Source organism: Trifolium pratense, linkage group LG7, assembly GCF_020283565.1.
Source record: "Trifolium pratense cultivar HEN17-A07 linkage group LG7, ARS_RC_1.1, whole genome shotgun sequence".
Lineage (NCBI taxonomy): Eukaryota > Viridiplantae > Streptophyta > Magnoliopsida > Fabales > Fabaceae > Trifolium > Trifolium pratense.
This window is the reverse complement of record NC_060065.1, coordinates 52,230,166-52,253,234: the sequence shown is the minus strand read 5'-3', so window position 1 is coordinate 52,253,234 and position 23,069 is coordinate 52,230,166. Positions and strand designations below refer to the sequence as shown.

The window sequence follows — 23,069 nt, the reverse complement described above, 5'->3', positions numbered from 1 at the left end:
CAAAATGTGATGTTTATATATACGCTACATTTCTTAATTACATGATTTCATTTAGTTACTCAAGCATTTTTTTTTCTTACTAAATTGATTTTTTTTTCAAATATTCTAATGACTAGAAATTTCACATTTAAGGGCTTCGGCCCTCATTATCATAAAAAAAAAAAATCATCTTCAAGGTGAATAATTGTAGTGTTTGGGGATTTTACCAAAAAAAAAATTGTTGTGTCTGGGGGTTCGAACTCCATCTCTTGCATATATAATGTGATGTTTCGAACATCGACTTCTACATATATAATGCGATGTTTTTGTCGGCTGAATTAAATCCATCGAGACTTAAAAACATTTCTTTTAACAAACTTATAACATTTTATACTAATAGCCAATTATCTATACTATTTAAATAGAGGTCCACAACCGCGATATAAATTAGTATAAAATAACCTTTTTATATTGCCGAATCGGCAAACTGAATGTGATCGATCAAGATCACATAAGTCACATTTGACTACAATTCTTCACGATATCAAATATCTCGATGCAATCGCGATTGCGATTGCTAGAGCAATTTAAAACACTTTGTCAAAGGTACACAACATTAGGTAATTCTTATAATTTCGGTTGGTTAAAAATTAAAATGAATTAGTTGAAATAACTTACTCTATCCCTCTACTACCACCCTATATTGAGTAATGAGGTTCAGATTTCAAAGTAATTTAAAGACACTGCTTTTACTTTATAAAAAATAAATAAATATCGAACCACTTATTACATGTCTTTATTGTTGCTACTATTCAGAATTTGAAAATACTATATTGTGTTTCCGTTACATTTACATTACATATTCTGATTTCAGAAAAATTTCATCTAAAGTGCCTCTAACTCAAAGGGTGTGCCATCATCTCAAGCCTTCTTCACTAGACACCACCGGCACCGGAGGTATAGAGTTTTTTTTTTGTTTTTTTTTTCCAACTTTCTATCTATTTTATATTTTTCTTTATATTATTTAGGAGTATATACTTCACATGAAACATGAGAAAATCATTTTTATCTATTATCTATGTTAATCTAGTTTAACCAAGTTAAATTTGATCGAGAATTATTTCAATCGGTATTGATATACTTATTAGTACTTCTGAATGATTCGTCTTTAATTGAATTTTGTTAACTATATGTGATAATCAAATAGATGTTTTCCCTCACTAGTTGGGTAACCAAGTTTCTTCTAATTACATTTTAGAACTAATGAGGTAGAAAAATACTTGAATTATATGATTCATGGATTTGGATTGGAGTTAACTCAATCTTAAAAATAGATAGCTAGGAATGTCTCCCATTATTTTATTCATTTTCAAACTATATCCCATTTAATTTGGGATTCTTAACACACACTTATCTATATAACACAAGTGTTTATCATGATAAGGGCTTATCTATAAGCTTACATAAGTTGTTTCTATAGTAAAAGAGAAAATGAAGTTAAATTGTTTTTGTTTATGTTGTTTTCATAAGCTATATTAGAAAACTTATGAAAATAAGCTGAACAAAGCTTATGAAAATTTTCATAAGTTGTTCCAAACACTCTCACAAAACTTATGTCAATAGATAGGTTTAAATAAGTCAACACAAACAGGCCTTAAAATCTCATTAAGTGGACATTAGCAGTTAGATATCAAAAGGTTTTTGCAAAGGATTCTGTTATCAAATATTTTCATGTATAATCAATTATCAACATTGGTTCTACATTTTCATGTATAATCAATTTATCAACACTGGTTCTATATACTACCTCTAGCTTAATCGGCTTGTGAAATCTTAGGTTAATTGGCTTCTAAGCCTTTCTTGTAATCCAGATTGAAATTTGGAAACAATACATAATGTGGTGCATTGTTTTTTTACAATGCCCTATAACAATTATCGAAGACTTCTATTTTGTCATTCAGAAATGGTTAGCGGCGCAGCTTTTTGCCTGTTTGCCTTTCATTCGTGTGTAATCTTGAATATAATCTTGTATCTTGTGTTGCAGAATACATGAACTAGAAACTCAAAATTTTCAACTTAAAGAGGACTTGAAGAAGGTTCAGGACCAACTGAATGTGTCCGATTCATGCAAGAAACTATCTCAGCAAGAAGCCAAGGCTCAACTTGAATTGATAGCTAATTATGAAAAAGCACATTCCCGAATAGAAGAATCATCAGACGAAGAATTACAAAACTTGAAGCACAAGTTATTAGAATCACTTTCTCTAGTGAACAACATGAAAAATCAGCTTGAAGATCGCAAAGAGTCGGTTCAAGCTCAACCTTTAGTGAATGAGACTTTGCGACAACTCGAGGCAGCAAAAAGAGCTGTAGAGTTGTTAAGAGCCAATGCTGCAAAATCTGTGCATGTAAGCAAGCACGAGTCAAGCCTTGGACATGACGGAAATTTGGAAATGGAATCTAAAAGATTGGAAAAGAGCGATAGTACTAATAACATTGAAATCGAGGTTTGGTCTTTGAGGTCTGAGGTTGAACTACTGAGGTCTGCTATTGAGATTGCCGAGACTAAATTCCAGGAAGAACAGATTCAGAACACGGTGAAGATTAGGAGCGCCTACGAGTTTATCGAACAGATAAAGTTAGAATTGAGTCAAAGAGAATCTGAATTGGAAAGAAAGAAAGCTGAAGTTAAGAAATTGAAGGAGAAATTGATGGATAAGGAAAATGAGTTGCAAGGTGTTTTGGATGAGAATGAGAGATTGAATTTTACGCTTCAAAAGATCACGTCGTTGTCATCAAAAAAAGAACAAGAACTTCAGAAGGAACTTAACATGTTAGCAGAATGTGTCGCGGCATTGAAGGGTGAAATGATGGATAAGGAAACAACATTGCAAAGCATATCAGAAGAAAACGAAATACTAAAGATGGAAATCAACAAGAGGTTCACATTCACACATGTTGGCGTAGCGAGGGAGGATGTTGCGGTCGAAATAGGCGCAGCTAAGGCTGCAGAACGCGATGCTTTTGCAAAACTTAAGATAATGATGGAGGAGGCAGAAAGGAGTAATCGTAAGGCGATGATGGTAGCTGAGATGCTTGAAGCAGCACAAGCTGCCAATACTGAAAAAGAAACTGAATTGAAGAGAATCAAAGTGCAATGTGATCAGTGGAGGAAGGCAGCAGAGGCAGCTGCTGCTATATTTTCGACCAGGGACGAAGGACAGATCGCTGAGAGATCGATGTCAATGGACAACTACAATAACAATGTGATGAAGACTAAGTACTTGAGTTTTTGTGATGATATAGATGATGATTGGAGTGATTTGCAAAGAAAGAAAAATGGGAATGTGTTGAAGAAGATTGGTGTCTTATGGAAGAAGCCTCAGAAAACAGTGATTGATTCATGAAGTGGTTTGAATTAACAATCCAATAATTGTGTTGTTGCTGGAATTTTTCAGTTGTGCGCGCAATTCCTTTTTGCAATGTAAGTGGTGTTTGATAAGTTGGTATTAAACTTTCGAGCTTATAACAGATAACTTATAAGTTCATATGATCAAAATAAACATTCGTAACAATTTTTTCTCACGAGCTTATAGCATTTTTTTATTACTTTGAAATGTAAACTTTTATGCAATGTGGCTATTTCATGCTTTCTTATGGTCATCAATGGACATATAAGGCACAAATTACTCAACCTGTGACTAAAATGTGATATGAGCATGGTTTTTAGTAGATGAAAAGTGTGATCAGTGACAGTGATGATAGAATACATTTTACCAGAATATGGCTTCATCAATATGAACATAAGCAATCTTATCTTATAATATTATTAGTAGAGATAGAAGACTTGTTTTACTATATTGCTATCTGTGTAAGTTTCACAATTTAAAACTAATGTGATGTGATTAATTAGCAGAACTTATAAACCAAATCATTAGAACTATTTTTGTAATGTTGAATTGCTTTCTTTTTAGCCTAATGCGGACAAGGTACTGAGGTAGGTATATCCTATAATAAAAGAACATTGAATTCTGTAGACTAACTCAATATGGGTGCGTAATTATTACTCCATCCTCCAGACTTTAATATAAGAGAAAATTTATTTTAATCTATATATATTTATCATTCAATATATTCAAAACGTATTTTCTTTTATATTAAAGACTAAAAGTAATATAAAACTTTGTCCTAAACTGTTTAAGAATGCTAAAGTTTAGTTGGGGGATATAGTGTTATGGAAGTCAATATGAACTTGGATTTTTCATTTTTCACGGTACTATACTATACACATGATTAATTTAGAAGAAAATTTAAATTAAATTATTAATATTACATTAAAAAAATGTTATGTAAAACTAGAGATCTATTTGACAATGTTTTATAGAATCACGGACTAATTTTGTGATTTATTCAATTTCACGAGAATAAGGAAAAGTAAATCTTGAAAATGATAAAAGTTATTCGCTCCGTTACTTTTTTACACGTGTGTAAATGCACAACTTTGATCATTAACATCTTTAAAATTATGCTCAAAGTAAATTATGTGAGTAGTACACATGAGTAAATTACGACACTTAAAAATGAACTGAATGAGTAGTATTTTTTGCTTATAATTTAGGAAAAAAAATATAACTTCTTTTTGTTTATAAATTGGGACTATATATAACTTCATGAAAATTTCTTTTTACACACCATGTTTTTCCTGATGTCTTAAAATTCTCTTATTACCCTTTAAAAATAGAGCTGTCAAAATTGGGTCGGGTTAATAGACAGACTCATTAGTCCATGCACTTGGACTGATCGGGCCTAAAAAACCTAGTCCATATGCAACCGGAGCTTTTTGACCCGATCCAATTATTATTGAGCTACACATCAATGAGCTCAACTTGGCCCCATAAGGCCATGTGGGCTTAATGGGTCAACTAGGTCCATTTCATTTTATTTTTTCGTTTTTATGTCACTTTAATGTATTAGTTCCTCGTAACCATCAATTTTATTGAGATATAATTGTATGCAAGTGTAAATCATTTTTACATCAAGACTAAATATCAATTAAACTCTAGTTTGATTCTTATAAAAACAATTAAATCAAATTAATAAATTATAAACTTAATTTTTTTTAAAGTTTTAGGTAATTAAATATAACCCTTTTAATGATATATCATTTTTTTCTCCTAAATAGAATGTTACTTGTTAGTAGTATTTTTTTTTATTTAGAATTTTACTTCATCTGGTCTTATATATACGGAGTATAAGAAAAATTTTACTTTTTAAATTCATGGAATGATTGATGTATTTGGTTCATACTTTGATCCATAAATTTTTTTTTTTTGTTTTTCACCACCAGTTGAATCTGGTTCGGAGGTCAGTTCTGTCATCAAGTGGTTTCAATCCCTCCTGATCGCAGTTGCGGGGGATCGAACCGCGGTCCTCCCTACCAAATTCAACGTCAATCTCCACTAAACCAACTAACGATTAGAATTCATACCATAAATTTAAAAAGCAAAATTTTTCAATAATTTTGTTTGTAATTGTGACGAAAATAAGGAGAATGTTAACTTGTGCCCTTAAGGCACATGTTAAGAAAGCAAAAATAGAAATTATTAAATGCTAATTTGTGCATTTTGACTTTTGAAGCATTAAATTTCTTGTATCATTAAATGATAAATTTCTATTTTGGTATATCTTAACATGTGCCCTTAGGGCACATGTTAACAAGACCCCGAAAATAATTAGCCAGGTGTCGCTTGGGACAAGGTCTGACAATTTCCATAATTTTCAAAGTGATTACTGAGAAATTTGTCACGCTCGAATCTTCCGTTGGATTCTGGTCTGGCAAAAGCAGGGACAAATTCTTCCCCGAAGTTGGCGCTCACGCTTCACTGAAATTTCTAATTCATTGGGACTCCACAAATTCTCATATCACCTCCCTCCTCTGTCATATCATACTCACCAGTTACTTTACTTTCAAATATTACTAGTATTAAACAAACAAATAAATAAATAATCTTGATTCTTGACCATAAAAGATCACTACTAGTAATCTAGAACACCAAATAGTAGGAGGACAATTTTACTAGGACATAGTAGGATAAGGATTATCTAACTCTTTGGTGGGAAAGGTAGGGTAACTTTCGATAACTCTCGTTTATTTGATTAATCCGACGGAGAAAAATGCAGATATAAATAGACATTTACGATAGTTTATCAAAATCTTGTGTACGATTCATATTTTGAGCATATATAAGTGTTAAAACTCTTAAGAAGAGTTTGACATTCATTTGAATTCTATAAAATCTGAGATATTAGTCTCTGTAGTTGTGCACAGAGAATTACGCCAAAAAAGTGCACCAACTATTATTCATTCTCATATTTTAAGACTTGAGTCAATGGACACCAATTTGGAAGAAATAAAAAATAGACCAATGTTAATTCGCAAAATTTAACTTATATTTGTTTTTGTTTATTAGCTTTTTATTTAAGTTTTATTTGTTAGAGATAATTTTATTCGAAACACCATTTGATAATATATTTTATGGCACTCGAACTTTAGCTCATAACATTATTAGAGTATACATAGTCTTTTCATTAGACTCAATATTTGCAAGAGTTTGTTTTCGTTTATTTATTGTCAAATAAACACCAGTTAGTCACCTAAATGTTTTAGCTATAAGCTCAGTTTGAAAAAATTAAGCTATTAGCTAAATTATAAAAGATAAAAAATTATAAGCTTGAAAGAAAAATTTTTGTCGAATACATTTCATTTTATCAAACAAGTTTATAAGCTAACTTAATAAACTATAAACTAAATTTATTTTTGTTAGCAAAGAGACACTTAAGAACAAGAAAAATTTAAAACTTCTACTTATAAAAAATGACATTCTCAAACGAATTTGTTTAATTAGTAAGAGATTTAAATCCCTTAAACACAAATCCCTCAATTCTTGACTTTTGCGTATGAAAAAAACTTGTGAAAATTTAGTAGTAGATAATAGCTAAATAAAAAATGACATTGTTCAACATTTAAAACATTTTTAATAAACAATATAGTTTTATGGCAGTAGACAACCGACCATACAAAACATTTTGTCACTTAGCAATGGTCTTATGTAATGGCTGAACTGAATATATGTTGGAAAAACAACCACGAATATTATTTCAAAACTGAAAGTTCCTGAAATAGCGATTCCTTCTGTTCATTCAGACATGAGAAAACTCATAAGTCATGTTGCACAAAATAATCTATGATACGTCACTCTCATTCTCTCTATTGTCTATCATCAATCAAGGAAACCATGCTTTATGTACATAAATTAAATAGTTCATTCCATATTCATTGATTTTGGTAGCAATCAAACATATCTCAAATTTAATTATAATCTATTCATTAATATTACAATAAGACAGTCGTACAAAAAAATGTGACATCTTAGATAAACTAAAACAAAGGGAGAAAAAAAAATACAAGCAAACAAGGTAGAATAGAGATTTGATTCAATTTTCATAATCAAAATCTCTATTAACTTAAAACTACTCAAGAGGATTAATGAAAGTTTAATTAACCAAGACCAATATATTTTAGTTAAACATTAGACGAAATTAAATAAATAAATTCTAAATTGCTGTCAGAGTCGCAATTTCGGCTGCAATATTAAGATTTCGGTGCTTCCTCCAACATTGTAATCTCAATTTCAGCCGCATTAACGGCCTTTGTCATGATTTGCAGTGTAACCGCAACCGCAACCACAATCGCAAACACAATTTAGAACCATATGATATATTTTGATTCTACATTAGGGGACTATGAAGAAGTCCTTGCCAAGGAGATGTGAAACCATTATTCCAACTTGCTCTTGTTGATTCAAGTTCAACCATGTTTGTCCCTCCATTTAGTTGCCATGGAAACCCACCAAAAACCTTACTTTCACTTTGTTCTTGCTTCATGTTAGTTGTTGCAATGCAATTGTTCATTTCTTGATCATAAGGAAACATCATTTCTTCACTAACCCCACAAGCATTGTTGCTATTGTTGTTGCAACTATTCACTTCACCATTATCTCCTCCATTTCCATACCCACCATACATGTTTTGAACATTATTATTATAATGTAATCCATTTCCAAGAAATAATCCACTTCTAATTGCATCCATAAATCCATGATTTTGAGGATTACCCAAAATTGAAAGATCATTATCATCATAACCCATTTGTCCACATGATTGTTTTTGAAGCCTAGCAAATGCTAATGCAAAATCATTGGAATTATGATCATAAGATGAAAGAGGAAGATTATTAAAAGGGTTAAGATTAGGTGTGAATGTTTGGTTTTGATCTTGGACCCTCTTTGAAGACGAAGACGATGATGATCGTTTGTTTTTTCGACATCCACCACCAACCGGAACATTCCTTAATGTTCCACCTTTTGTCCAATATCTTCTACAAGATTTGCAAAAGTATCTTGGTTGAGTAAGACTATAATTGTTGTAGTAACAAAATTTGGTATTGGTTGAGTTACATCTTGGACAATTCAAAGCATGTTCTGGCTGAGGTTTTGGTTTTCTTTCTTGTTCTTCTTTTGAGCAACCTAACATGTTTTCCATTGATGATTGGCTTGACATTTGCTGCAAAATAATCAAATCCTCAACATTAGTACATATCAAATATGACACTAAATTCTATTATCTAAAGAAATTAAAACATAAAAAAATAAAATTGGATTCTAATTTTAGTACTTGAATACTTGCTTTAACATTTAGTAACATAATTAGAGACGAATAATTTTGCATAGATCGCCGATCCAATTTATAGGCGATCTATGCAACATTCATACACATATGCATTACACGTACAAAATATACAATTAAATATAGAGAATTAATGTTGGAAAGTGAGAAATAAAAAATAAAAATGAAGTAATAAAAAAAATTAACAACTTTACTAGTATTAAAAAATAAAAAAGAAATTTAATTCATCACTCTTAAAAACATGTATATACTACAAGCACTTAGCACATGTAAAATTAGCAATTTATGTAATTTGTCATAAGTAATCAAACAATTAATTAAAAGATGAAGATGGTAAAGTTAATTAACTTGCCCTAACTTCAAATTTCCAACTTGAAGAGAGAAGACATGAATAACATAACATGTATTTACATATATAAGAAAACAAAGAACAAAACTCTCAAAATTTGTAGAAAGCATATAGATTTGGTGTAAATCACTAATTTTCCCAATACTTAAAAACTACTCACATGAGAAGGAATTAAAACACAAAATTAGGAATACCCTCAAACATAATAATTAATCACATGAAATAAACATAATATTAACATTTATCATTTAACATAAAAACTACATGAAGCATAAAGGAAAAACCATGAAGAAAATGATGTTGAAATTAGGTAGGTAGCTAGCTATGCATAATGATGAATCCTACCTGAGTTTGTCCACAAGAAGGATCCATTATATCCATACACAATAAGAATGAGTTAGAATGTTTTTTTGTGTGTTTGGAGTGATACTGAATGAGGAAAAAGAAGAAGAAAAAGGAAAGGAAGAGAGAAGAAAGTAAGCAATGGAGCAATAAAGAGAGAGAATGAAAGAAAGATAGATAGATGTAAGTGAAAAATCCAAAATGAGGTTGGTAATGGAAGCACAGGTGTTGTGTAGGTAGGTATATATAATAGGTAATCCTAATCCCAAGAGAGAGAGAATGTTATTGCCGTACATAAGATCATGATAGATCTATCCAAGATTTTAAATTGCAGTTGCGGTCGCGGATGCGGTTGCGGTCGCGGATGTTGCGATTGCGTTTATTCCGGATGCTGCAGCGCGCAATGTGGCTGCTGTTGCGACGTGAAATCATTTTGAAAATTCACAAGCTATATATAATGAAACTACTATGTAACTACACTATTTATCCACCATTGTATAGTCTTAGTCTATTCGATAAACACTAATTTGAATGTTCTTAAAATACACTGTCGAGAGATCATTAAATTAAGATTTTTCATTAGATTTGACACAAATTATGATTTGAAGTTCATAAATTAAATTTTTTGGTGAGAAAATTTGAACGAACATCGTCGAAAACATCTGATGCGGCTTCTGATGTGGTCGTACACGTGAATTAAGATCACACTGCAATTGCGGTGCGATGCGATTGCAGAAGCTACCGCATCAATAATACTGCGGCCACAATTGCGGATGCGGACTGCAAATTTAAAATCTTGGATCTATGAGGTTGCCTTGCACAAGGAGATAAATTGCTAATTAATTAACAAAAATACTAACCGGCGTTTCTAAGATATTAGCTAAAGAAGCAAATATAATATTAACCGTTAATTAGTTTAGTGGTGATTGAAGCTGAATTTGGTGGGGGACCATGGTTCGATCCCCGCAAATGGGATTGGGATGAGGCTGGAACCACTTGATGATAGAACTAACCTCCGAACCATATTAAACTTGTGGTGAAAATTAAAATATAATAAAATAATTTTAAAACTTATATAACCTATCTTTTTAAAATATTGAGAATGTTTTTATTTTAGTTTTATTAATTAATGTTAATGAGGTATTAGTTAGCAAGACTCGTTAATTAAATAAGAAATTCAAATATGTTTATGTAAGATTTAACTGAACTTATAATATCGATATTGTTAGATTGAATATCTTTATTTGTGTTTGAACTCGTGATCTACAATTATGTATGACTTTCCTTGAAGTTTGTCATTTTTTTTATTTTTAAGTATTTAAAATTCTTTTGATGTCAATTTATGTAGATTGCATACCTCAAAGTATGTTTCTCTTCGAATCTCTATTTTAAATTCTTTCAATGTAAATTTTGTTCCGACATCATTAAACCATACTGTGAACTTGTATAGATTATTTGTCTTTGAGTCCGAAATAAAATTTCAAAAAAAAATAACCACTCTCTTCTTTTTAAAAATTGTGAATACTATTCTTATTTAAATATGTATCGGTACACTATTGATGAATAAAATTATGATACATTTATAAATAATATAGAAAAATTGAATTAGCTCTAGTTGTGAAGAACGGTTTCATACGAAGCAACTCTATAGTTGAAAGAAAAACCTCTGCTTTGTTAGTTGTCTTGTCTCCAATGGGTCAGTGGATGGAAGCAACTGTTAGTGGAGGGATGGGTCCTACACTTGCATGACTAGCCAGCCAGCTAGGTCCCCACACATCCACCACTTGCTGTCTCACCCTCATCTTATGGACCGCTGCCCCATTTTCTCACCCCCAAAAATTAGTACTACTGCATCGTAAACTCATTGCTTAATTCACATTTTTGTTACTACCTTGGGATGCAAATCTCCTATTCAGATCTAGATCAGCTGCTGTTAAATATGTGCACAGTTCCACGTTATTTTTAATCTCGACTAAGGCAACTCACTATTGCCACCGGGCGCTTTCACCAACTCAGGACAGGAGCTCAACATCGTGCGGTTCATCCAAAATGTGCATGTGCCTTATCTCTCTCCCCAAACGACTGTAACGGAGCCACCTTCTACTTACTCGGGGTTGGAATGGTATATTGATGAATATTCCGGTCATTTTGAATTTGTTACATTATCATTTTTATGTTAATAATACTCGAATTGTATGAGTTCGTTCGTAAATTTAACCTTAATAAAATGCTTTGGTTGGACACGAAGAAAAACAAAGATTTGGTCTAAGAAGGAGTGAGAATATTGTTTAGTTAAGGATAGGCATGATGATGGGTGGGGTCCAAGTAATGAACAATGACAATTTAATTAATCTCAGTCGTTTGTTGAATGTCTGGATGATGTGGATTGGTAATGATGGTTGGTGACAAGGAAAGTGACACCTACGACTGACGAATAACAGCAGATCTTAAATCTTAATCTTGGTCTTCTTCATATCTTTCATCTATTTTGGTGCATTCATTCATCTATTCACACACTCCCCTAAATGAATTCACATACTAAATTGCCAATGCTAATCTATTTATAATCTCTTTATATATTTTGTGACATGCTTCATTCTACGTAATATCCTAATAATATGATTAAGTTAAGGAATAGTTACCAGAAACATTATTAAATGCATTAAGATTTAAACACTAAATTTTTTACTTTTTCACACTTAAAATACGTGAGTTTTGTCACTATTAATTTATCAAAATTGTGTTACTTATACTGAATTGTGTTAACTCAATAAGCAAGAGTTTAGTATGACCTCAAAATAGTACCGACTATTAAGTCTAAATTTTCTCAAAAATAATTATAAAATTAATCTTCAATACACTATTTACTAAAATAGAATTTTTTTTTACAGTCACATGAGTTTACCTCACTTGCCAGAAATATTGAATTATTATATATGCAAGGAGAGCCGGATTCAAACCCAACATGAAACAGCATAATTCTTAAGAATTCCCTCTTAACACCAAACACACACTTAACTTATTACATGAAACACGTTGTGGCTCATGCACACACATGTACAATTATTCATTCATAGTGATACTAGCCACCTCACCAATTAATCAACCAATTATACTCACTCAATGACTCAAATTCATGATCAATTAATTTTGCTTTACTTGGGTTGGGGTTTTCTGGTCCTTCAATTTGGGTGACTGTGGTCCCTTTATACCCAAAACTGATCATGATCAATAATAATCTGTATACAGTACACTCATCAGTGACTTGTCTTAACTTCCACTTTATTCAATCCAACTCTTGTGCTTTTTTTTCATTCAACAGACATAATTTCCTACTGTAGTCAGTTCACACCAAAATCAATGTCATTCTAAAAAAACTCATAAATTAATGGATCATATTGTTTTAGTATTTCAAAGAATCTAGCAACGGCATTCATACACATACTAGGTAGTATAGAGAAGTAGTAGAAAATTGCATATCTTAATACAGTATGTGTATCAAATATCTCTATATTCTTTTACCTTTTAAATACTAGTAATTAAGAGACAAATTACATCATCTTAATACTATCTAAATATTCATGATGCGATCTACTCGTGAGTTTAACTCAGTTGTTAGGAATATCGCACTATATATACAAGAGCTGAAGTTCGAACTCTGAACACTCAATTTATTCACCTTTAAAGTGAAATTTCTAGTCACTAGTTAGGCTACTTGATCAAAAACAAAATATTCATGATGCGGTATGAATTGTGTGTAGCGAGATTGCGAACATCTTGTTCGTTTGATCAAAATTTAAAATATAAATCATGTGATTTTAATTTGAGATCCAAAATCTCATGTATAGATGACTATGTGCAGTGATACAATATAACCCAGATCATCAGATTGTTCAAAATATAATTTCAACATGATGAAAGATTAGAGAATACAAATTAGTCGTGAGTACCACATAAAAAAATACTTATATGACTTATTTTTATTGGTTGCTGGATGAATATTGCTAAATTATGAAGGGTATAGTAGACCTTACATTAAATTTGTCATGTATTCTCCTATTAAAAGGTGTGAGAGCACATTTTATTCTCTCCGATCATCTGCAACTTGCCTCAGAAACATTCTTCGTTTAATCTACATTGATTGGATGATTTTCTTTTGAAAAAATTAATTAATAAATTGATTAGATGATTATAATTCCTCATAGTACATGACGCTTCATTTGTCGTTTAGCTGTTTGAAAAAAGTACCATCTCTTCTTTTTTTTATACATAAACAATTACTAGTACTAGTACAATTGTATCCAGGACTCATTATTTAATCAAAATACTTAGAGAAAAGTTAATAGCCATCATTTCATTTAATTTTTTAAGCCAAATTTAAATGCATATGGCATTTTTTAAGTCCTTGTTACGAAGAATAGATGAACATGCAATCCACCCAAAATATGATCCCTGACCTAACATATCTTAGCTATGATTTTGTTCAAATCCCGTAAATTGGATTAAAAATGTATACTGCATGTGATCATAGATAAGTCACCAATTCAACAAAATAAGAAATCATAGGGACTTTTATAGGTTTTGTGTGTTTTTTTACCCCTCAAAAAAAGATAAAGTAATCTATAGTTTATGTATATATAAACAATAACATAGTACAATATACCTTTAATATTTTTTTTCCTAAATTAGGTGTAATGACTCCACTGGTATTTTCAGGGTAGGAATCTTGGAATGGATGGCGGGAAAAACTATGCTAACAAAAGTATTTTCATGTTTAATTAATTAATTTTACTATTTTTAATTTGGAGTACTTTGTGGAAATTAATTAGCAAACAATGATTGATTCCACTATATGATGTCCTTTGGATCCTATGAAAATTTAGCTTTTGGTCTAGATCACTCTTTGTTGTTTTATGCTGATTGAAAATAAAAGTGTTTGAAAATGCATGGATGAATGATTATGATTTAAATTTGAAGATAATTACACTAATAGAAAAGGTTAAAGTTAAAATAAAATAAAAGTGATCATCAAATTGAACGTTAAGCAATAAAATTATAAACATACTCCTGATTTATAATGAACCCTAATTCCTTAATGAGACCACTACTTTGGGTTTTAGTTGGAGCACAAACGCAAACACAATTGCATATAATTCGAATTAGAAGCTTATTCAAAATTGAATTTTGATATATTAGTGGATTTTAACCACTAACAAATTGGTGGACTCATCACAAATTAGGTCATAACAATTAATCCCATATTTTCGCTTCTAAATTTCTATAACTATTTTTTTTTAATTAGTATATTGGTTAAAATTTTTACCTTAAAGATGAATAAATAGAGTGTCTGGAACTTAAATTTCAACTACTGCATATATAATAGGATGTCCCTACCATCTGAGTTAAGGTTAAAATTTTTTTTTTTGCCACATTTTAATTTTGTATAATAATGTGTTAATTAAACCAAATGTTGAAGAACATATACTAAAGTAAGTTGTGACTTGTGGGGCATGGATATATTTTGGGTGGGGTAACATGTTGGAAATTGACTGGTCAAATTCAGATGAGTCAAAGAAAACAAAGAAAAAACAAAAAGCAAATAAGAACTTATCACAATGCAATATCAAACATCCTAAGGCAAAACAACATCCACAGTAGTATTTGTTGTTTGTATTGGCATTTATGTTAAGAAAAGAGCATGGCATTCCCACTTCTTACTTCCACATAATCTTTGTCTCTATATTATATGGCTCTAAATAATTTTAGTTACTTCCATGACACTTTTATATATTCTTTTGATGAAAATTCCATGACACTTTTTCTAACTAACAACACAATGAATTATATATGATGTAATGTAACACAAATAAAGTTTTAACGTTTTTATAATGTGTTTTGTTTGGTGGTGGTGAGTGTGAACGATGAATTAGAATAGTGTATGATATATTTGAAACCAAAATCGGGGGACGAGGAAAAACCGAAAAAGACGGTGGAAAACAATTGAAGCATGCTTCTGAAAATATATTTTATTTTATCCAACAACCACTACTACATGTTGATATTATGAAAATGAAATGGATTAATAGAAAAATATAAAATTAACTATGGGGTTAGGAAGAAGTAATTTGGAATTTAAATACTCTAAAAGAATTTTCCTAAACTTATTATATTTACGTAAAATTTTAGAGTATTTTTATTTTTATGGAGTAATATTTTTTTTCTTAATTAACTTTTGTTTAAATGTAACATAATTTTTTTTTTTGAAAAAAAATGTAAGAGAATTTAGAAATTATCTTGTTTTTCCGATAACATAGTGGACGTTGAGCAACTGATAGATATGATTCAATTTTTCTTTTGGAAATGGTTTTATGTTAAGAGTTCTGGTAACATTTGCTCTGATTATGAGTGGGTTGTGCAACCCATCTTCTGATGGTGCCGGTAGTGGAATGTGTGGTTGCCTCGCTTGTGGATGTTTGTTCGCCTGAGGCCCGGTTCAGTGGTGTGATGCATATCGTTTCTCTTTTTCTGGTTGGTTTCACTATCATTATGAAGCGGCCGTCTTGTCACTATTTCAAATTTTTCTTTATTGTTGTGTTTAACTGATTTTATATTTTTGTTTTTAGTTTGCTCTTTTTGTATATCTCTGGTGTTCTTTGTACTTTGATCGTTTTGATATTTTCTTTATATTATATTTGTCATTAAAAATAAAAAAACTACTTTCACGTCATCCAAACATGTCATCAATATTTCTTAAATGTAATTTTTTTTTAATAGGCAAATGTTAGTTGTTACTCCTTTCGGTACATATTGCTAGAAGGGTGGAGAAAATGTTAGTTAGTAGGCAGAAATCGAATCCTAGACTTTTTTTTTCTTAAACTCCTTCAACATTGTTATAATTAGTACATAATTTTTTAAATGTAATTAAATAATAGTTACACAGTCTTTTTAACTATTATTACATGGAATAGTCAAATATATACTCCCTCTGTCTCAAATTATAAGGGAAAATTTGTCAAAGAAAGTTGATGTATTTGGTTAAGAATTTGGGCTAATTAAATACATCATTTTTTGTTAATTAACCAATTTTCCCTTATATTTTTTTGGGACGGAGGGAATATATATAGTATGTTATTTAAAATACTCTCTCCAATCATTAATATAATAGAAGATGCTTTTTAGATTAATTGAGAATAGTCTGTATCTAGCATGTAATATAGACTAAACACATTAAATTTTCAATGAATCTAAAATATAATTTTTCTCTTATATTAAGGATCGAAACGTGTATAACGGAGGGATTAGATAACTATATAGCAATCCTTAGTTACCTATTGATTCGGTGGGACCCCTAACTTCTCCTCCCTTCTCAAGCAAAGTATCTTGTCACATTCATATTGCAATACTATAGTTCAATTGTTCAATTGGCATATTCGAATAGGTAATCGCACCGACTTAATTAACACTACGCTATTCGATCAATTTTATTTTTGGTATTGGACAATAATGTTTGTTATTTGAATCCAACTAGCACGAAAATTAATTTTGGAAGAATATCGTTTTGATGGGCCCCTAATCTCTCCTCCCTTCTCAAGCAAAGTATCTTACATGCATATTTCAGTCATTTTCTTCTAGATTTTTAGATTGATCAAATTCAATGTCATATTCACCGGTTAAATATCACAATATTAACTTATTTGTGCACAACACTTTAATTTCATACTTTAAAATGTATGTCTTAAATTTATACTGATTTTGGCATTAAAGTGTTTTATGTAAGTATATACTTTTTTTTCATTGTGAGTCATCTCTATTTCAAATTCTGTTTGTTAATTTAAAGCATTTTTTTCACCGATCTATCATTGTGAATTCTTTATCCTATCTTTTATCTGACAGATTCAGAACAAATATAGAGTTAAATTGCAATAACATTTTTTATATTTTAAATCTCACTTTAATTTTGTTAGGTAAATATTACTAGTAGGTTATTGGTTCTCAATGGCTAATTGTACTAGCTACTTCCCAAATAGTATATACTCCTTCTATATTGAGTTGTCTCCTTAATTAGAACAACTCATTTTTTCAAAGTATTTTCCGTCAAATATTCCTATGTGATAATTATCACGAATCAAGAGATTACACGTCATGGTTTAAGTTTGGTAGAGAAATAATGAGTGAACATTACATTATTCATCAAGATAGAGAAGAACAAAACAATTGTTTGTTACGTACTATGACCTTATCCGTTCGTTATTTCATTATGGCTAAGTTGTTAACTTAACTTCCAATTCCAAACTCCATTCTTTTGGGTACTCATCATGTTGCAAATGGAAGCCCATGGCCAAAATGAACATGCTCCATCACCATGCATGCATTCTTAAATTTCTATATTGAGTTATATATATTTTTATAAAATTTAATCTATAAAATAAAAATTATCTCTATTTAAAAATTCATATTATAAGATACTTCGCGCTTGTGACGTTACAAAATTATCTCTATAAACTTTTCGGTATAAAGCTAATATTTTTATTTAAAATTAAAATTTTACCTAGACTTTATAAATTTTCTAACACCGCCACTATGTGTATTTTTGTGGCATCTCGATCCGTCAGACTCAGAGTCGTATCCTATGTACATCGCATTATGCAAAGGAACAAATGTTAAGGAATGATTGAAAAAAGGTTCTATTCTTCATCAGTAAGGTTTCCCTTCCTTATCTACGTGGTCATACACAAATCTAACACATGGACCAATACACTTTATTGTTTATTGTTGAATTAAAAATATGCAATATGATCATAGAAAAATGGATATTGTATAGACCTGCACTGGTCCAAGTTGTTGTTCCCATCATTATTTTCTTATTGGGTTGGTTTGATGCGCCAGTTCAAATTTCGTGAGCCAATTATGCATGCTTATTGTTGTCCATTTCATAAATGTTTTATATATCTACTAGAGGAATTTTACAAGATTCATGGAATGTTAATTAAGTGCATGCAAAATATACACGCATTGTGTATTGTATTGTTTTCAAAATATTCATTCCAATATTTTAATGCTAAGCTTTGGTTGTTGTTGTGGCCTTTACTAATATAATATATAGTATGTACTCAAGCAGCCAACATATTAAAAAATGAGGAGCTATTGAAAATTCATACAAACGAATAATTGCACAAATATCACAATCAATTTTTTTTGAAATGGCCCAGGATAATCCTAATATAAATGGTTAGAAATATGGAATAATTGAGGATGCTATGGTTATATTTTGCTGCAAAATATATGCTATTGTTGAGAGGGCCAAATGCCGCTAGAAAAATTTCTCCTTAATAATATTTGGGATGGCATCCCAAAAAAATATAAAATTGACCCAATTTTTCTGATGTAGGAGGGTTTCTTCTGTATTTTATTATTTTAGTTAGATTTAGTTTTATTATATTTTAGGTTGATTCCTTATTTTTATATTTCACCTAGGTTAGTTATTTTTATATTTTAGGTAGATTTGTTATTTTTATTTAGTTAGGTTAGTTATTTTTATTTTTACAATCTTTTAGGAGATTTGTTATTTTTATTTTTCACTACTATTTAAGCTAAATTATTGTAGCCTTGAAGGCAACCTTTTGATTCAATAAAAATTCAGAGATTTTTGTCAAATTTGGTGGATTCCAAATTACTCTTTCGGTGGACTCCGAAACCCTATTTTGACAAGTTTGTGTTTGCGGCTTGTCTTTATCCATTAGGTTTAGCGTTTTGCTAACCAGGCTCTGATACCAACTGACGCAGTACGGAAGCGCTAGGTTAGCAAAACGCTAAACCTAATGGATAAAGACAAGCCGCAAACACAAACTTGTCAAAATAGGGTTTCGGAGTCCACCGAAAGAGTAATTTGGAATCCACCAAATTTGACAAAAATCTCTGAATTTTTATTGAATCAAAAGGTTGCCTTCAAGGCTACAATAATTTAGCTTAAATAGTAGTGAAAAATAAAAATAACAAATCTCCTAAAAGATTGTAAAAATAAAAATAACTAACCTAACTAAATAAAAATAACAAATCTACCTAAAATATAAAAATAACTAACCTAGGTGAAATATAAAAATAAGGAATCAACCTAAAATATAATAAAACTAAATGTAACTAAAATAATAAAATACAGAAGAAACCCTCCTACATCATTTTGTCTTCCCAACCTTGTGTTTCTTTTCTATCTTTCAATTTTTTATTTTGCCCTTTTTTTTTTACAAACATTTTTTTGCCCTTGGTTAAAAACTTCGGAATGTGTTTTTCGAAGTTTTTTTTGTTTAAATTCCAAAAAAATTCAGAAAATACATTCTGAAGTTTTTTCCATGGCAAAAAATAATTCGGAAACCGCGTTCCGAAGTTTTTAACCAATGGCAAAAATGGAAAAATAGGGGATAGAAAAGAAACACGGGGTGTAAGAAGAGAAAAATTCAAATTGACATAACATCTTCAAATATATAAAATAAAATAAATAAAAACTGTTCATCGTAAGCAGCCCATGTTCTTACTTAATTCCATTTAGGCCCATAGTATATATAGATTGACTTTAGGGCCTTTTCAATTTTAGACTCTTTTTGAAAATTTCTCTTTAGACCTACCAAGTTTCTTTCAAGCCCCCAAAAATTTTGTTTTTACCTTTAAAACTCCGTTTGAAATTTACGTTCCGAATTTGGTATTGATTCAAAATGTATTTTCCAAACTAATTTTACAGTGGCAAATTTTGGAAGTTAGATCCCGAACCACCTCCACTACCATTGCATCTTCATCAACCATTTTTTAGGTAACCTCTGGTAGGTCGCATTGTAGCGTTTAGATATGTACTTGATCTCAATGGTAGCTTCTTCAGATAGTTGAATTGATGGTGGTACACAATGATTTGAAACTTTTGGTTAGTTGCCTGGAAAAATGACATACATCAATGGAGAGGCGTTAATCAACCTTCCAATTTTCGACGACAACAGACATTACTCATATTCGTTCAGAATCCATGGTTGATGAAGATGAATGATGAAGAGGTGGTGGTGGTGGTCATTGTCCGGATTCTAGAATCCGAATTTAAAAAAAAAAAAAAGGGGTTCTAGAATTCAATTTTTTACTTGAATTTGGAAAATACTATCAAATCAAATTTGAACACCAACACATCTCCTCAAGTCCGAATCATTACTTGTTCGCAACAAGCTTTTCTATTTTTCTAGAGTTTGATCTTAGACTAGTGCACAAGAAAAATTATCTATTAAATTAATCTCGCTTACCCAAATAAATTAGTCTCCACAAAAAAAAAAAAACTTAAGGTACAAAAACATATCATGGTTTACATACTTATTTCAAATAATACACTAATCATTTATAAATTTTTCAAATAATGTGTATGCGTGCTTGACTATTTATGTGTTTAGTTATATATATTAGAGAAACACTTATATGAACACAATTTTAAATCATCAAAATAATTTGGACGTACACAAATGAAAAAAAAAATTAAAACATATGAGAGCTAACTACTGTATTGTTATATACACTGTTAAAAAGTTTTTCATCAAGCTAATTACCTTCTACGTATGAGATTTAATGGAGGGTTTTATCATTCTTTTGACAATCAAGATACATGGTTTTTGAGTCAAATAAAGTTAGGGGTTAAATACAATTATGTGAATGCATATTGCTCCTAGGTGCAAATTTACAATCACTCGTTATGTTTTATTTTGTGACTACTACAGTGGACCAGCATTTGAAAACTACATATACATGTATAATGGAGTTCATGGAGTACAATGCTAATAGCAACTTCTCTTTTTTAGGGGAAAAAAGAAGAGTCAATAAACCAATATCACTTGCTTAATTAAGTGGGGTGGTGAAGCATATCACTAAGTCACTAAAGAATGATGTCACCCATAAAGGAGTGGCATAGAAGCATTGAAGATAAATGCGACATTGACAAAATAAGGGTTATTGAATTGTCAAATACACTAGATTAAATTCTAGTGGTACTACTCCCTCTACTCATCTAGATTAAATTCTTTGTATTTTAGGAGGGATGAATTAAATATGAATTTTTAAGTGTTTAGGCTTTAGGGCTTAAAATTTTATTTAATTTGTCTTTTGTTAAAAAATTCTATTTTTTTTGTGAGAGATTATTACAATATTATAGACATAAGTATAAAACTCATTAAAAAATTATGAGAGTATACATCAATTAACTTAAAAGCATGGATTAAAAGTTGCGGCAAATAATATTTGAAGGACCAAAACTTACTAATTTTTTTTTACGGAAATGTTTTTAATCACGAATAAAAATGTTACCACCACCACTATTGATGGAAACATAAGCAGATGAATGTGACGAAAAAAATTTGTTTGCTGTAAAAAATTGTAATGAATCAAGAGTTTGTACAAAAGATGTAGAATTTGTTAAAATATTTTTTGCAAAAAAACATATTTGATAGGTAAATAAGAAGAAAATGATGATGAAAGTAAAAAGTCTTAGAGAGTTTGAAAAAGTCTCAAGGCTTTTGGTGAGATTGTTGAAAAATTGAACAAAGAAAAGAAGAAAAAAAAATCGGGTGCAATGATAATGAACTAATAAAGAAGAAGAAGAAATTTGATACAGTGATGATGAAAGTAAAAAGTCTTAGAGAGTTCAAAAATGTCTCAAGGCTTTTAGCGATATTGTTGAAAAAGTCTATCAAATATATTTTCAACTAAAAAGTCTTTCAAAATCTATTGCAAAGAAGAATACATCAAAATCGGTAGACTTTTGAATACTAATAGACATTTTAAAAGTAGTAACAAATCTCAATTGAATACTAACAAATTTTGTTGCCCTGAAAAGAAAAAAAAACATGTTTGTCTTAATTGAATACTACAAGATATATTTAACTTTTGTAAAAGTCTTAATTGAATACCTTAAGATTTTTTTGTCATAAAAAAAAAGTCTTTTAAAATCCCATGAAATCTCAATTCAACACACCCCCTAAATTTAAAAATTGCGATATTTATATGGATAAAAAACTTATTTAACTATATCTTTTGTTTAATTCTTTATTTAAATTTCATCCACCAAAGCTATTCAATTTCATTCATAATTTAATATTAAGAATTGATATTCGAACTCTAATATATTCACTTATTTATCTTAAAAAGTAAAATTATAGTCGTTAGATTACCTAACAAAATAAATAACGATTAATGTACGGAACAAAAGAAATTAGGTAATTATATGATATATTCTTTAGTCATAGTGAGTCATTGAAACTCGATTCTCTTTGAGTTATTAAGAAATATATATATTATCGTAATTATTTTATATAGCATCATCTCTATAATAAGTAGGGTTTTTTTGTTTTTTTTATTCAAATTAAGAAAGTTTTTTTTTTTAGAAACTAAAAATGTTAAAAATATACATGTGATGATAAAAGGACAAAGGTGTATTTCTTGTTTTTATTTTTTATGGAAAAGGCCAAATACTATAATTTCCAAATTTGTTATTATAATAATAAAAAGTGCATTTTAAGTATAAAAAATTAAGAATTAAACTTATATAAATCGAAGACTCTTTTATTCATGCATGCAATTAAACTACTATATGATTTGACTTTTTAGGCTAATCTTAAAATATTTGTACAAAAATACTATA

General features: G+C 30.0%; 2 protein-coding genes across 2 annotated transcripts; one reads left to right on the top strand and one right to left on the bottom strand.

The window, feature by feature from the left end:
* The first annotated feature begins 798 nt into the window (after nucleotides 1–798).
* Nucleotides 799–3,729, top strand: LOC123893984 (interactor of constitutive active ROPs 3-like). Its single transcript, XM_045943840.1, has 2 exons — nucleotides 799–936; nucleotides 2,024–3,729. Exon 2 carries the CDS (start codon nucleotides 2,256–2,258, stop codon nucleotides 3,384–3,386), a length of 1,131 nt encoding a protein of 376 aa, XP_045799796.1. The 5' UTR covers nucleotides 799–936; nucleotides 2,024–2,255; the 3' UTR covers nucleotides 3,387–3,729.
* A 3,590-nt stretch (nucleotides 3,730–7,319) lies between these two features.
* On the bottom strand, nucleotides 7,320–9,709 carry LOC123893983 (dof zinc finger protein DOF2.1-like). The gene is made up of 2 exons (XM_045943839.1): nucleotides 9,419–9,709; nucleotides 7,320–8,601 (listed from the first exon to the last, which is right to left on the bottom strand). The coding sequence occupies exons 1-2, from the start codon at nucleotides 9,452–9,454 to the stop codon at nucleotides 7,768–7,770; spliced, it is 870 nt and encodes a 289-aa protein (XP_045799795.1). The 5' UTR covers nucleotides 9,455–9,709; the 3' UTR covers nucleotides 7,320–7,767.
* Between the last annotated feature and the right edge of the window lie 13,360 nt (nucleotides 9,710–23,069).